The 14,741-nt window shown below is 44.1% G+C and overlaps 1 protein-coding gene across 3 annotated transcripts in view; it reads right to left on the reverse strand.

Annotated features, from left to right (window-relative positions):
- CAPN3 (calpain 3) overlaps positions 1-14,130 on the reverse strand; it is a 79,387-nt gene extending 65,257 nt beyond the window's left edge. The window contains exons 1-2 of one of the 3 annotated variants that reach the window (XM_038404998.2): positions 13,280-14,130; positions 251-320 (exon numbers count right to left, since the gene is read on the reverse strand). In XM_038404998.2, the coding sequence (XP_038260926.1) occupies positions 251-320; positions 13,280-13,570 (361 nt within the window). In that variant the 5' untranslated portion in view covers positions 13,571-14,130. The remainder of the gene's footprint in view (positions 1-250; positions 321-13,279) is intronic. The other 2 variants (XM_038405000.2, XM_038405001.2) reach the window with 2 other exon arrangements.
- Between the last annotated feature and the right edge of the window lie 611 nt (positions 14,131-14,741).

Genomic DNA, 14,741 nt, shown 5'->3' on the forward strand with positions numbered 1-14,741 from the left:
CAAAACGCTGCCCTGCAATAAACTCCACAATATGAATAGCGAAGTCCATGCACACTGAGCAGCTTCTCTCTCACAGTCCTCATCTACAACCCTGCAGGACAGGGAGGCTTGGTTGAGAAGAGCTATGGCAAGGAAACATAGATGTTTTAAACTCCTATTTAGCAAGTAAAAGCTAAAGTTAAACTCTGATGCAAATATCTGGGACTATATAAGAAATCCAAAGCACAATACAGACGACAAAATGTCATACCTAATTCTCCTTGACAAATATCAGTTCGGTTGGCTCCACCAATTATAAATCGTGGATTCTCACAGATTTCCTGTAAGATACAAACAAACATATGAGCAGGAAAAATGTGCTTTGTGCTGTCTGTATAGTAACCCTGGCCCCAGCACCTGCCGTAGTTTCGACTAAGAAGGGTAACGTCAGGGCTTGCAACTGTGACGCAGCAGCATAGAATGCTGTCCTGGGGTGAGAGACAGCCCATGAGAGGGCAGCTCCAGCTGGGGAGGGGGCTCGAAATCCACTGGAGAGGAGGCAGCTGGAAACTGGTTATAGAAGAAGGAAGTGAAAAGAGGCGGTACTGAGGTAAAAGGGGATTTGCCAAAGGAGGCTGGATCGTGAAGGGCCATGTGCGAGCAGCCCAGCTGCAAGGGTACAGAGAGTGTGAGTGGTGAGGTTGACCATTGTGACACTGACAGGGAATGCAGTTTGGGTGTGTGGGGAAGGGGTGTGGCTCTCCAGGTGAGGAGCTGTCATTCCTGGGCAAACCTGTTGGAAAGAGGGGCAATCATTGCAGCAGCCAATCAAAGGAGCATCACAAGCTGGAGAGACGCATAGGTGGGACAGCAGGGGTGAAGCTTGATTTCAGCCAGGAGGAGGAGGATTCCCTCTTGGGATGACAGAGCATGTTGCTGACAAAGTTATTTGACTGTGATGGCAATTTACATTTAATCATTTTCTGAAGCATGTATTTGATGTTACTTCATGTTATTTATGTTCTTGCCAAATTTCTGGGTTTTCCTTTATAAAGTTTAAAATTGAAGGTTATCTCCATTGCACTGGTTTGCCTCTTCCAAGCCAGATAGGAGGCATAGCCTATCTAAAGTCTGCGTGGCTGCAGGAGGGATAGCTCACTGGTTTGAGCATTGGCCTGCTAAGCCCAGGGTTGTGAGTTCAATCCTTGAGGGGGCCATTTAGGGATCTGGGGCAGAAATTGGGGATTGGTGCAGGGGACTAGATGACCTCCTGAGGTCCCTTCCAACCCTGATATTCTATGATTCTTTGATCTATTTTCTATAGAAATAAAATAGGAGTTATGTCAATGTGATGGCCACAGAACCTACAGAAAAACCATCTGCTGCAGGGATTTGATTGCAGTTTCCTTTCAGAGGTGCTTTTTGAGGCCCTGTGAGGTCAGATGTGCAGAACTTCAGATAAAGTATAGCCTCCATCCAGAAGGGTTTGGTAGCTGGAATTGGAGAGACCTCTTCTGGGCCAGCGGCACGGGGCATAGTTGCAAATACATTAACATTTTGAGTGGGGATCAGATAGAAGAATTTTGTTCAAAGTGTGGGGGAGAGTTAAAATTGGGGTGGGATGAGGAAAGGCAGGATGGCAAGCCAGGGCTGGGAAAGCAGTGCAGTTCAGTAAAATTTAGGGCTACAGACCCTGGGACTCTCACTGACAAAGGCGGAGAAGAACTCTCCCAGAAAACTGGAAACATCACTGGGGTAGGTCACTTGTCGGGGATAAGGCTCACATTTTCAAAAGTGGCCATTGGTTTTGAGTGCTTAAGTTTGTAGGTGCCCAACTTGACACAACTAGCTGAAGATGAGCTGCCAGTGTGGAGAGAGCACTGATGCCATTTCGGGAAGAAAGAATCCCTGTAATGATCCCTCTTTAACTCCCCCTCCCCACTAGTGTGCTCTTTGAGTCCTTGCTTTATAAGTTGTGCTTTCCTTCATTTTTGTTAAAGATTTTCTACTTTTTTCCCTAGTTGCAATATTGAATTGCCAAAATTTCACTTGAAAAAGGTAATGCTGCTACAATCTGCCCCTTCAGGGCATGATTCTCCTCTGGCCTGCCCCTAGCATAGTCATTTACACCTGTGCAAAGTGAGTGTAACGTGCTCCCGGATCAGAACATTAATATTTTATACCCACTCTGCACAAGTGTAAATTACTAATGGTTTCGCAAAAAGAAAAGGAGTACTTGTGGCACCTTAGAGACTAACAAATTTATTAGAGTACAAGCTTTCGTGAGCTGTAGCTCACGAAAGCTTATGCTCTAATAAATTTGTTAGTCTCTACAGTGCCACAAGTACTCCTTTTCTTTTTGCGAATACAGACTAACACGGCTGCTACTCTGAAACCTGTTACTAATGGTTTGTCTACATTAGAGAAGCTAAACCAATTGGTGCCTCTTCAGTTGATTGAAAAGCAGCTTGCATCTATCTTTAAAAATGCTTCAATAAATTGTTGCAGAGGCAGAAATCAGTGTAACTTACCTCAGAATTGAACCTAGACTGTAACGCAATTCAGGTAGAAACATTTTCATATGAATGTTTGTTCCCTAAGCTGGACAAGGAACCGTGCAACCCAGGCTGCTGGAGGAGGGAAGAGACGACAGCCAGCCCCATGTGGGAAGAGACTCCCCTACGTCTTAGCAGCCTTCATCCATGAAGCTTCATTCATAGCCCAGGTTCGGGGGAAAAGGGACATACGCCAGCCATGGGAACCCATATGCAAGGTTGGAAGAAAAAGAGAGACCCCCAAGCAGAGCCCATCTCCCCGGCAAAGAGATGGGGGCAGGGAAGGAACTTCCAACCAGGTACCCAAACTCCTGAGATGGACCGCCATCTCTTGTGCTGGGGGTGGGGGGTGATAAACCACATTTGAGGACCTCGTTTCCTGGGAAGTAGCAAGAGTGGGGAGAGAAGACGATTTCCTCCCAGGAACCCCATTTTCTGGGTGCAGGGGAAAAGAGAGACCAGCAATTGTGGGTACAGCTACATAGAAAGTCAGGAGAACTAGAGACAGGTCTTAGGTACTGTAGCTGCAGCCTGAAGCTTTTTCAGTATGAACAGCACAGTGATGGACTTTCTGAAACTCATATTTCAGGTCTAACTGTTTCTTTGGTATGAGAACTTTTTTTCTCCTCCCCAGTAGTTAGCTCAGGGATGCATTAATTTTGATGTAACTATCTGGGTTATCCCCCTCGCAGAATTGAGACAAGTGTCCAATAACGACAAATTTCCGGCCCTCCACAAATCATCTCATTCTGCCGACTGCTGGGAAAGGAGTGGCCTTTATTTTCGTGCCTTAGTCAGCTGGCTGAGGGATTAAATTCTGTAAAGTCAGCTGTTTGAGATATCTTATAACTTCTCTCCATCCACTTGATTTGTTGGAAATATTCTTCCTGACACTGCTGTCATGCTTGTCTTGAAAATTGACATAGTGTCCTGTGGGAAGTTTCAGATTATAGGAGTACATTTTCTAACCCAGCCAATGTACTTCAGCCTGCTCCCACTGAAGTCAATGGTGAAACTATCATTGACTTCAGTGAGAACGAAACTAGACTCCGAGTACGGACTTCAGGGTTTGGCACATTGTATTTTAGTTAAATTTAGCTGGATATTTAAATACTTCCAAAGCTGCCAGTTAAAAAATAAACATAAACATACCACTGTGATGTTCCCCTGGTATTATCTGGACGGGTGATCTGCTAGGTCACTCCAATCTTTGACTTGGGGAGCCAGCCTTACCCTGCTCTGCTGTGAGAACCCCCACTCCTGGGCTGTTCATCCACAGCCTCTGGCATGTAAGCTGCTCCCAGTTACTTGCAACTAAATGACACTAGCCAATATCTCTGATCCCAGAAACAACCCTAGGAATTTCCGTCTTGCAGTGTCCAGTTATGCCTGCTGGATGCTGCAAGCTTATATGAGTTTGTCAATTTAACAAAGAAATTGATATGTACCAGGCTTATTATCCCAAGGGGAGTCTCTGACATGCTTCAAACCAAACACACTGCTTCTGGTAGAATAAACAAACAGATTTAGTAACTATTAAGATAGATTTTAAGTGATTATAAGTCAAAACATAAGTCAGATTTGGTCAAATGAAATAAAAGCAAAACACATTCTAAGCTGATCTTAACACTTTCAATGCCCTTACAAACTTAGATGCTTCTCAACACAGGTTGGCTGGTTGCTCTTCAGCCTTTGATCAGCACTTCAGTCCCTTGATGTGGTGTCTGTAGATGTAGGTGGAAGAGAGAGAGAGCATGGCAAATGTCTCTCCCTTTTATCATGTCCTTTCTTCCCTTTTGGCTTTGCCCCTCCCCCCTTCAGAGTCTGGTGAGCATTACCTCATTGCAGTTCCAAACTGACCAAAGGAAGCGGGGTGACTCCCTGAAGAGTCTAATGCAGGGGTTGGCAACCTATGGCCATCTTTGGCATGCGAGCCAATTTTTAATGGCACTCTGCTGTCTGCTGGGGACAGCTGTGTGCAATTAAAAATCCTGCCCAGCCCGGCCCACTCTTCTCCGCCCCCACCCACCACTCTCTCCTTACAGGGTAGGCAAGCTTCCCCTCCCCCCACCTCTTCCCCCAGCATGCAGGGTTCCTGCCCCTCCTCCTCTCCCACCCTGTGGCCGATCAGCTGACAGCCCTTGCTATGGAGGGGAAGAGGAAAAAGCAGAGCCGCAGCGGGCTCTCTGCTCCGGGGACCTTGGGGAAGGGGGTGGAATCGGCGTATCCCCTCCAGCCCCCTGCTGTGAGCCGCTCAGGGCAGGGGGCTGGGAGCACCCCCACGACTCCAGCCCACACCCCCAGCCCTCTGCCCTGACTCCTGCACCCCCCTCACATATTCCCAGCCCCCTGCCCTGACCCTGAACCCCCCACGCCCGCCATCCCTCTGCCCTGACCCCTGCACCTCCCTCACACACCCCCAGCCCTCTGCCCTGACCCATGAACCCTCCTCACACACACCCAGCTCTCTTCCCTCACCCCTGCACCCCCCGCACCCCAGCCCTCTGCCCTGACCCCTGCACCTCCCTCACACACCCCCAGCCCTCTGCCCTGACCCTGAACCCCCCACATCCCCGAGCCCTGTGGCCCTGACCCCTGCACCCCTCTCACACACCCCCAGCCTTCTGCCCTGACCCTGAACCCCCCACACCCCCCAGCCCTCTGCCCTGACCCATTAACCCTCCTCATACACACCCAGCCCTCTGCCCTCACCCCTGCACCCACCACACATCCCAGCCCTCTGCACTGACCCCTGCACCCCCCACAACCCCAGCCCTGACTCCAGCACCCCCACACATACCCAGCCCCCCCAGCCCCCTGCCCTGACTCCTGCACCCTCCTCACATTCCCCCAGCCCCCTGCCCTGACTCCTGCACCCCCCACATCCCATGCCCTGACTCTTGCACCCCCCCACATCCCCACCCCCACCCTGAGCATCAAACGGGAGCTCCTGCACACCCCCCCCACATTTCTACCTGCATCCTGAGCACCAAACGGGAGCTCCTGCACACACACCCCACATTCCCACCTGCACCCCTCGCACCAAATGGGAGCTGCCCAGGTAAGTGCTCCACACCCGAACCTCCTGCCCCAACCCTGAGCCCCCTCCCTCATTCTAGCTCCTGGCCAGACCCTGCATCCCAACCCCCAGCCTGCTCCTTCACCCCCAGCCCTGTTCTCAGTGCACTCACACCCTCATCTCAGTGCAGAGAGAGGAAGAGAATGGGCCAGAACCAGGGAGAAAGTAGGTACCTACTCTATGTGGACAGGGCCGGGACCCTGGACCGGCAGCGGGCTGAGTAGGGCCGACGGCCAGGACCCTGGCTGGCAGGAGCTGGCAGACGGAACCCCAGACTGGCAGCGGGGCTCAGCCCACTGCTGGTCTGGGGTCCTGGCTGCCATCCCCTTGCCAGCCGGGGTACCGGCCGCAGGCCCCGCTCAGCCTGCTGCCGGCCTAGGTGAACAGAACCCCAGGCCGGCAGCGGGCTGAGCGGGCTAGGGTGTAAGATCACCATTTTAATTTAATTTTAAATGAAGCTTCTTAAACATTTTAAAACCTTGTTTACATACGACAATAGTTTAGTTCTATAATATATAGACTTAGAGAGAGAGACCTTCTAAAAAACGTTAAAATGTAGTATTGGCATGTGAAACCTTAAATTAAAGTGAATAAATGAAGACTCAGCACACCACTTCTAAAAGGTTGCCGACCCCTGGTCTAATGGATTCTTTTGTTGCTGCCTAGGCCAGCGTCTTTTGTTCCTGTGAGGCTGGGCTGGGTTTGTCCCATATAGGGTGACCAGATGTCCCGATTTTGGGGTCTTTTTCTTATGTAGGCTCCTATTACCCCCCACCCCCTGTCCCGATTTTTCACACTTGCTGTCTGGTTACCCTAGTCCCATACCTGTCCTGATGAGGTGTGAACTGCCTCTCTGCTCTTGGAGAGTTTTTGCCTGGGTTTGCTTTAAGCCATGAGGATACATTTTCAACCTTGTAACTATATACAAGAAATTATAACCCATAAATATAACTATAACATCACTATAACAACAATGCTCAGTACATCGTGAGCCTTCCAAAGACACCTGACATGACAAACTTTGCACTGGATACCACACAATCATTTTACAAGGATGAACATGGGGGTGCTGGGTGTTCCCCCAAGGTAAAGAGCATCACAATCACCCACTGTGTAATTTCACATGGCATCATATTCAACTACCAATTGTACACAAAACAAAAGGCAGGAATCATACAGTGGTCATGTGGACAGATACAGGTGTAATATAAATATATTTCTGAGCTGAAGACAAAAGCAATATTCTGCAAACCATCTCATTTTCCTTACTACTCTCAGATGCCTTCCATCCCCCATAGGGAAATTTTGTAAAATTGCATATCATTGCTTGTACCAGTTCAACTCCTATATCTGGTAGTAATGTTGCCATCCCTAGTGCAGACCAGTTGCTGGTGTTTTAAGTATCATGCCATCTAAAAGAATGGGGCAGAATGGGGCAAGGGGGGGGGTGGGAAGAGGTGGGCAGGGATGGAGGCTTGGTGGTATGATAAATGGGTATGTAAAAGTATAGTACTGCAAGGGATCTTTCTATTAATATGTCAGTGTTAATGTATCAAAACAGGATTGCAGCAGGCCCCCTTTTCAATCTTTCATTGTGATGTAATGAAATCCATTTCTCATGTCTGAATGCTATTGTAATATCTTTGGTAATTTCACATTGTTGTGTAATTTAATTTAAAGGGGAGCATTTAGTAACCTCATTCTGCAATCAGATGTACCCCCCCCCATGGCAATTGCAATGTACCATCAAGAGACTTTAGCAAAGTCCCCACAGTGTCCTCACCAGATGATGTATCATAATGTAGTCATCATAGCAGCCTCATCATGTGAGGTATTGTAATGCAATCCCTTTAGCATCCTCCTTGTATGATGGATTGTAGCGCAATTCCCTTTGCACACTTGTGGCACAGTGAATAGCAATATAAATCCATTAGTGCCTATTTCACTGGGTATACCGTGCCTTCAAGGCACATCCCTGGGTATATTGATGGCATAATATATTGCAATGGGATCTTCTCTACAACTCCATGATATAGTTAGATAACCTGTGCTCCCTTGTGGCGCAATTATTATTTATTATGTGTACTGCAGTAGTGTCTAGAGGCCCCAATTCCACTGTTACAAGACGGCAGGCACTTTACAAGCCTGTAACAAAGAGATGATTCTGCCTTGAAGAGCTTACAGTTTAAGTAATATATCTGTAAGAAGGTGGCATATTCTGTAGTTCTTCACAGGAATGCATGGCTCTTCTGTTGAAACCCCTATTGCCAGATGCTTGAATCCTGCATAAGGATGCAGATGTATTTTTGCTGAGTCACTTCAAGTTTAGAAAGGCAGCATGGTTTAGCAAGCTGAGCTGAAAAAATCAGGAATTCCTGACCTCTAATCCCAGCTCTGTCACTAGCTTGTTGTATAGCCTTGGGCAAGTCACTTAATCACATTGTGCCTCAGTTTTCCGATCTGTAAAATAGGGATAATACTTACATACCTTACAAGTGTGTTATGAGAATTAATTAGTTAACGATCATAAAGACTCCAAAAATAAGTAAGGATACCCTCACCTCCCCAAAAAGTACATTAACTGGACCATTGTTCTAATATACAAGGTAATTTAAGTATTCACTTCAGAGCACTCTCTCCTGTAAAGTTTATTTTCTGCAGATAGGTTGCAGGTTCCTTTGGGGTTTTTTGTATAGTCTCTTCAAGATCTTGGGTCAGATTCTCAGCCCCAGTTCTGTTCTCTTTGTGGCACCTGAGCAGTGCAAAGGGGATTTTATGTGGCTGCAACTGGCCAGTTGAGAATCCGCCAGCAGAAGGGAATACTCAGCTGGTGAAAAGTCACTGGAGTCAATTCCTCTATTAGTCTTCCCCAGCCACTGGGGTGCAGATGGGATGGTGCAGAACTCTCCAATTCTCAGCCAGCATGGTCACTTAGGAAGCAGTGCTAGATGTTTTAAGTTAGAACAACTCCTAAATGTTCTAATTTGCATTAGGACCAGGACAGCTTGAGAATCAGAGAGCTAAAAGCAGCTCCCTAATGATCTTGATCCAGTCCTGTGCTGAGTAGAAGAGAGAGGTGCAGTAGAGAATCTGGCCCTTGAGTTTCTCCTGTCTTACACTCTCAATTAGATGATTTGATCTTATGCAGTAACTGTGAGGTATTAATTATATACTATTCATGTAAACCAGTTTAAAGTATAGTTTGAACATAAACACTGTGTGGGATCCTGCAATCCTTACTCTGGTAAAACTTTCATAGATGTCAACTGAAGTTTTGCCTGAGTAAAGCCTGTGTGTATTCAGATCATGTTATGGCAGTCGCTAGCTGACTAGAATTACATGCTTCTGTTTCCCTGTCCCTCTGACAAAGTTCACTGCTGCTGTATATGGCAGTCTGTCCTTCTGACAGTAACCCAAAGAGCAGTCCCCATGTCTTCACAGCACAGGCCAATTATTTAAGAGGTAGAAGGTGGGGGATCAGATTTCTTTGTTGTTAGTGGTTCCTGAGATAAGTGGCTTCAGGGCCAGATATCTGAGAGTGGATTGGTTCCTAGGCTGTGAACCCACTGTCTCAGTGACAATAGCTATTTCATTGCAACATTAATGCAGTGAGAATGTCACGGAGAAACCCTTCCTCAAATTGCAGTTCTATATTCCCAGCCTAAATGGAGAGTTACCAAAATTCTGAGCATCCTGCACACACAATATAGGCCTATATTCATGTAGTGAATTGAACTCAGGACTGGAAGTCAGTAAGCCTAGATTCTATTCCTGTTTCTATCACTGACTCACTGTGGGACCTTGGGTCAATCACTTAATCTCTAAACCTCAGATTACCCATTTGAAGAACAGGGCTAATAATGTGCTCTTTAAAGCACTTTGATACCTACAGATGAGAAGTGCTAATTAGGTGTAGAGCAATGATTCTCAACCAGGGGTACACGTACCCATGTGGGTATGCAGAGGTTTTCCAGAGGGTACATCAACTCATCTAGCTAGTTGTCTAGTTTTACAACACGCTACATAAAAAGCACTAGCAAAGTCAGTACAAACTAAAATTTCATACAGACAATGACTTGTTTATACTGCTCTATTACTATACACTGAAATGTAAGTACAATATTTATATTCCAGTTGATTTATAATTATATGGTAAAATGAGAAAGTGAGCAATTTTTCAGTAATAGTGTGCTGTGACACTTGTATTTTTATGTCTGACTTTGTAAGCAAGTAGTTTTTAAGTGAGGTGAAACTTGGGGGTAGGCAAGACAAATCAGACTCCTGAAAGGGATATAGTAGTCTGGAATGGTTAAGAGCCAATGGTGAAGAGCACTATTATTATTTATGATTAATACAAGAGATGCAATAACGTTTGCAAGCTGCACAGCACCTACTGCTATCATATTTTTTTTTTAATTCCTTCACTGTTGCCAGAATAATAATACTTGACACTTATATAGCACCTTCCATTCAAGAATCTCAAAGGGCTTAGCATAATAATTAGTAGAATAAATAACATACTTGTAAGTATTATTTCCCATCCTATAGAGGGGGAAACTGAGGCACAAATGTTACTTGATTTTCATCAGGTAACTCAGCAAGTCACTGGTAGTGAAGAATAGAACCCATATCTCCCAGTCTTGTACTTTAATCTATAGACCTTGCTCCATTTAAAATGTACATTTATTCTTTCTGGGAGAACACCACATATATAACACGCATATGGTAGTCAGGGAAAGAGGCAGCAGAGTTAAAGGTGGTATTAGAATGGTCTCTCGGTACTTCCAAACTGTCTGACATTTTTTGTTTTGTTTTGAACTGCAGGTTTTGAATTACCTGATTCTCAAACTATTTTTAAAATAACTACAATGTTCTAAGAATACTGTTGTAAATGTATCTATTTACAATCAACTCTATTTTAACAAAGCTTCTTCCCCCCCACCAGCATTTAAGTAAGAATGGAAGATGTCAGTGTCTTTATGGAATGGATATGTATTTCTGTAGTTTAGCCTTGAACTTCTGGTGGTTTGATGTTTGCTTTAATCCTTCATCAGAATACCCTTGACGGCAGTATTACTGCATCATATTAATTTGTCTGTATGGCGTCCTATTATTAGCATATTACTGCTATTCCTGTCTGTAACATTATCAGACAAGTTCTTCTCCTAGCAGGGAAGAAGCACATTTGAGCTGTGGTTCAAAATACCAGTGAAGCAAAGTCTTGGGTCAATCTACAGACTGCAGCAACAAATACAAGAAACTCTAGTTTCAGTTTATGGAAGGAGGAGGACTGGATTATAAGAGAAGCTGCTGATGTATCTGCTTCTGAAAGTTCACATGGAGAGAAAGGATCCTCTCACTATAATATGCTACAATATTTTGCATTTATACGCACTTTTCAAGATCTCAAAGCACATTACAAAAGTGGGTGTTCTACCTTTTACAGCTACAGAAACAGCATAGAGAGGGTAAGGCATAATTTTTCAAAAAATGTGAACTAATTTAAAGTTATCGTTAGGTGTCTAATCTGAGATGACCTGATTTTCAGAGGTGCTCAGTACCCACATCTGCATATTTACAGCTGAGTCTGCTCAACAGCTGCAATGAGTCTCAAGTTGGTCCATCCAAACAGTGTCACTCCAAATTAGTGGACACATTTGAGAATTTGGGCCTTACTGACTAGCCCAGCATCACAGCACAGTGCCAGAGCCAGGGTTAGAATCCAGATCTCCTGACTTCTAGTGCCCTGCTCTAAACTCTTGACTATGCTGTCTCCTTTATATCAATGAAAATTAACATTGAAACAGTGTGGAAAATAATTTAGGATCTGATATTTAGATTTTTAGGTTGCATTTCTGTGTATTGTACAACCCTGTGCACACTGTTGGCACATAATAATTATTATACAGCCCTCAAATTGCAGCAAAGATGATTCTATAAGGATGGATTAAAGATCACTGGGATAGGGGCCCGAAAATCTGAGGGGTCCTAGAAACCAAAGGCTTAATCCTCCACCTTGTGCAGTCATTTATACCTGTGCAACATGGGTGTTAAATGCTATCCTTTACAGTTTAACACTTTCATTTAGCCACATACCTTTATCCAGTTCTCCTCTGATATCCACTGACTATGCCACTACACGCTGCTGTATCACTTTACCTCCTGTGGATGTATGAGAAAGTATCTCCCTTGCCAGTCAATTCAATTACTGCTCCACTTAACTGATAACTAAATATTTCTAGGGAAACCCTGGGCAGCAGATAGGCTAAATGGAAATGTTTTTAACTCACTCCAACATAAATTCTCCTTTTAGTTTTGATTGAACTGTCCTGAATTTTAAAGATTGGTTCTGCCTCATGCTCTGTCAATACATAGAGAGACGAACTTCAGTGATGTTGCATGAGACGTAAATCAATGCAGCTCTTATCCCAGACTGTATGGATTACTCCTGCATAAAATATCATTACAGGCTGGGACTAAATATCTTCCTGCCCTTCATTTTCTCACTGTGTGGAGAAATAACTGTAATGGACCTTTACAGTCATCTTCTGGTTCTATAATACCCACATTCCAAGGCCACTGGCCTTCTAGCTTTATGCTATCATCAGCTCAATCCATGATGTTTCATTATGGCACAAAAGTATGGGATAATGCTGCACATATGTAAAAGGAAGCCCATAATAATCAGGGATGGACAAAAGCAAAATCCTCAACATTTGGCCTTCACAATTAGAGGGGCCCAGATGAAGTAGTGAAACAGTAACAGGCAGCAGCACAATGTACAGCTGGTCAGCTGCCTGTTGGATGAGCTGGGAGGCCTCACTTGGAAGGAAATATTAGGAGTGAGAGGAACAACAAGAGTCCATCTAGGGTTGGGATTCAGGACCTTGGAGGGAGAATTCACTCTGAGGGGAAGGCTGGGTAGGGAGAAGTCTGTCAGGAAGGGCAGAAATATTGGTGAATTTGGGACCCAGTAAACATTAATCCACCTTGGTAATTATTATAACCCCCCAATTCATGGCAGATAGATAATGGGATAACCAGCTTTGCATTTAGGAACAAGTGATACTGGAAATCAATGATGAGATAATAAAATAAAAGAAAGTGGTCCAGATTCTGCACTGTTACATCCATGCAACTTTTTTGACTTAATTGGAGTGACATGGGTATAACCCAGAGCTGTTCTTCCAAAGGTACTTCTGAAAATGAAAAGATGGGCCCAAGGGGCTATTTGTAGTGAAATAAAATGAAGAAACTCACCAGTAAAATAAAGTAGTGTTGAAAAAATAAATCTACGCAGGCCCCAGTGTGTGGGAGAAAGAGGAGAGGGTTTAAAATTTGTTTTGTTTGGTGTCTTCAGATGAGAAAATTCCAAACAAATCAGAACAAGTAAAAGCCAATTAAAATACATTTCAAAAACATTAAAAGTTCCAAGTAATCAATCCAAGGTCCTATTGATTTTCAGGTGATTTATATTCTCTCTACACTTCCCTATCCCCACAGATCCTAGACAGTAATTTCTCAGTCATAGAAAACAATTACAGAAATATGTTTCCAGTGTATAGTTTCCCCCAAGGGAATGTGCTCAGTACAGATAACTGCATTGATTATATTTGTAAATAGAAAAAGGCATTCAATGTTTTAATTAGACAGACAAGTTACTCACTGTGGGTCTTTTCCACTCAAATGTGATGGGTAGTTTCTGGCTGTAGAAGAGGGAGCTCTCATTAGGTGGGAAATCAGGATCCACATAAAGAATCTTCTTTTCCAGGCATTTCTTGTGGAGTTCTTCAAAGGTCTTTTCCCGCACTCCAATAATGGGCTGGTTGCGACTGATGATAGCAGAGTAGATACCCCCTGAACCTCCTCCTGTTTCAGCTGTTGTGCTAATGCTGGTGCTGGGAACTGACCCAGCCTCTGTCTGTTGAGCCAGCACAGCATTTATTGCCGACGGCATGGAAATCAGATTTAAACAAATTTAAAAAAAGAAAGGAAAATAAAAAGGAAGCTCTTGCAACCTGGACGGAAACTACAGAAAAGAGGAAGTCACTGAAAAAAAACCCGTTGACTGCAAAAAAAACCCTCTCTTTTGACTGCAAGTGTCCAAGTCACATTAAAAGTGATAAAGTGTCATGGGATAGAGCAATTTGTAGGTCTTCCTGAGCTTCTTGCTATGGTAATTTTATCAGCAATCAAAATTTGGTCCTTGACAAGAAACAAGAGAAATTGTTAAGTAACTTTTCTGTCCGGGGTTGGTGTGTCAACAGCATGTGTGTGAGAGCGTGTCTGTACCCTGGAGAGATTTCAACAAGGAAAACTAAAAATAAACCTGGGGAGGGGTGAGTGAGAGAGAGAGAGAGAGAGTCAATTTGATATGTAGTTTCTTCCTATTCAGGGCTTGTTCTCAGAGAAGGATTGACATGGGTAGGCTGATTCCCAGTGCCACACAGGTTTTTTTTTTCAGTTGCAAAAAATGGTGAAACTTCAAGTTACATTTACATATTGGTTTTAAGCAGCATTTTATAGCATGTTCCTTATCGTTATGATGGGTCCTGATGTTACAAAGATTTATGTACCTGTTTAACTTTACTCATTGGCAGAGTCTTCTTTGCAAAAAAAGGTGTGCCTTTACACTGAGATAGCCAACTCGACTTAAAGTCCTAGTGGGGACAAAGCACAGGTAATTTTTACCATGATGAAGCTAGTTGAGGTCAACCTTATACCCTCCTCACCCCAGCTGTCAGGCTTAACTTGACTAGGTATGTCAAGCTATGGTGCCTTGTTTCCACTTAGATTTTACATTGAGATAGCTAACTTGACATAAAACACACCTCTTTTTATTTATTTTATTTTATTTTATTTTTTTTTGCAGTGAAGGCACAGCCATTGGCTTCAATAGGATTATTTACAGTACATAGAGTTAAACACATATGTAAATATTTGCAGGATCAGAGGCTAAAATTATAGGAGAATAAGCTACAGGTTTTTAATAGTTCACTCTTGGGTACCTACTTGAGACATGGGTATATTTAGAAAATTATCATGGCACAGCTGTCATACTGTATGTCTAGCCAAAGACCTTATGGCAAAACAACCTTTTGAATGGGGGAAGGATAGCTCAGTGATTT

This window comes from Dermochelys coriacea, chromosome 6 (genome assembly GCF_009764565.3).
Source record: "Dermochelys coriacea isolate rDerCor1 chromosome 6, rDerCor1.pri.v4, whole genome shotgun sequence".
Taxonomy (NCBI): domain Eukaryota; kingdom Metazoa; phylum Chordata; order Testudines; family Dermochelyidae; genus Dermochelys; species Dermochelys coriacea.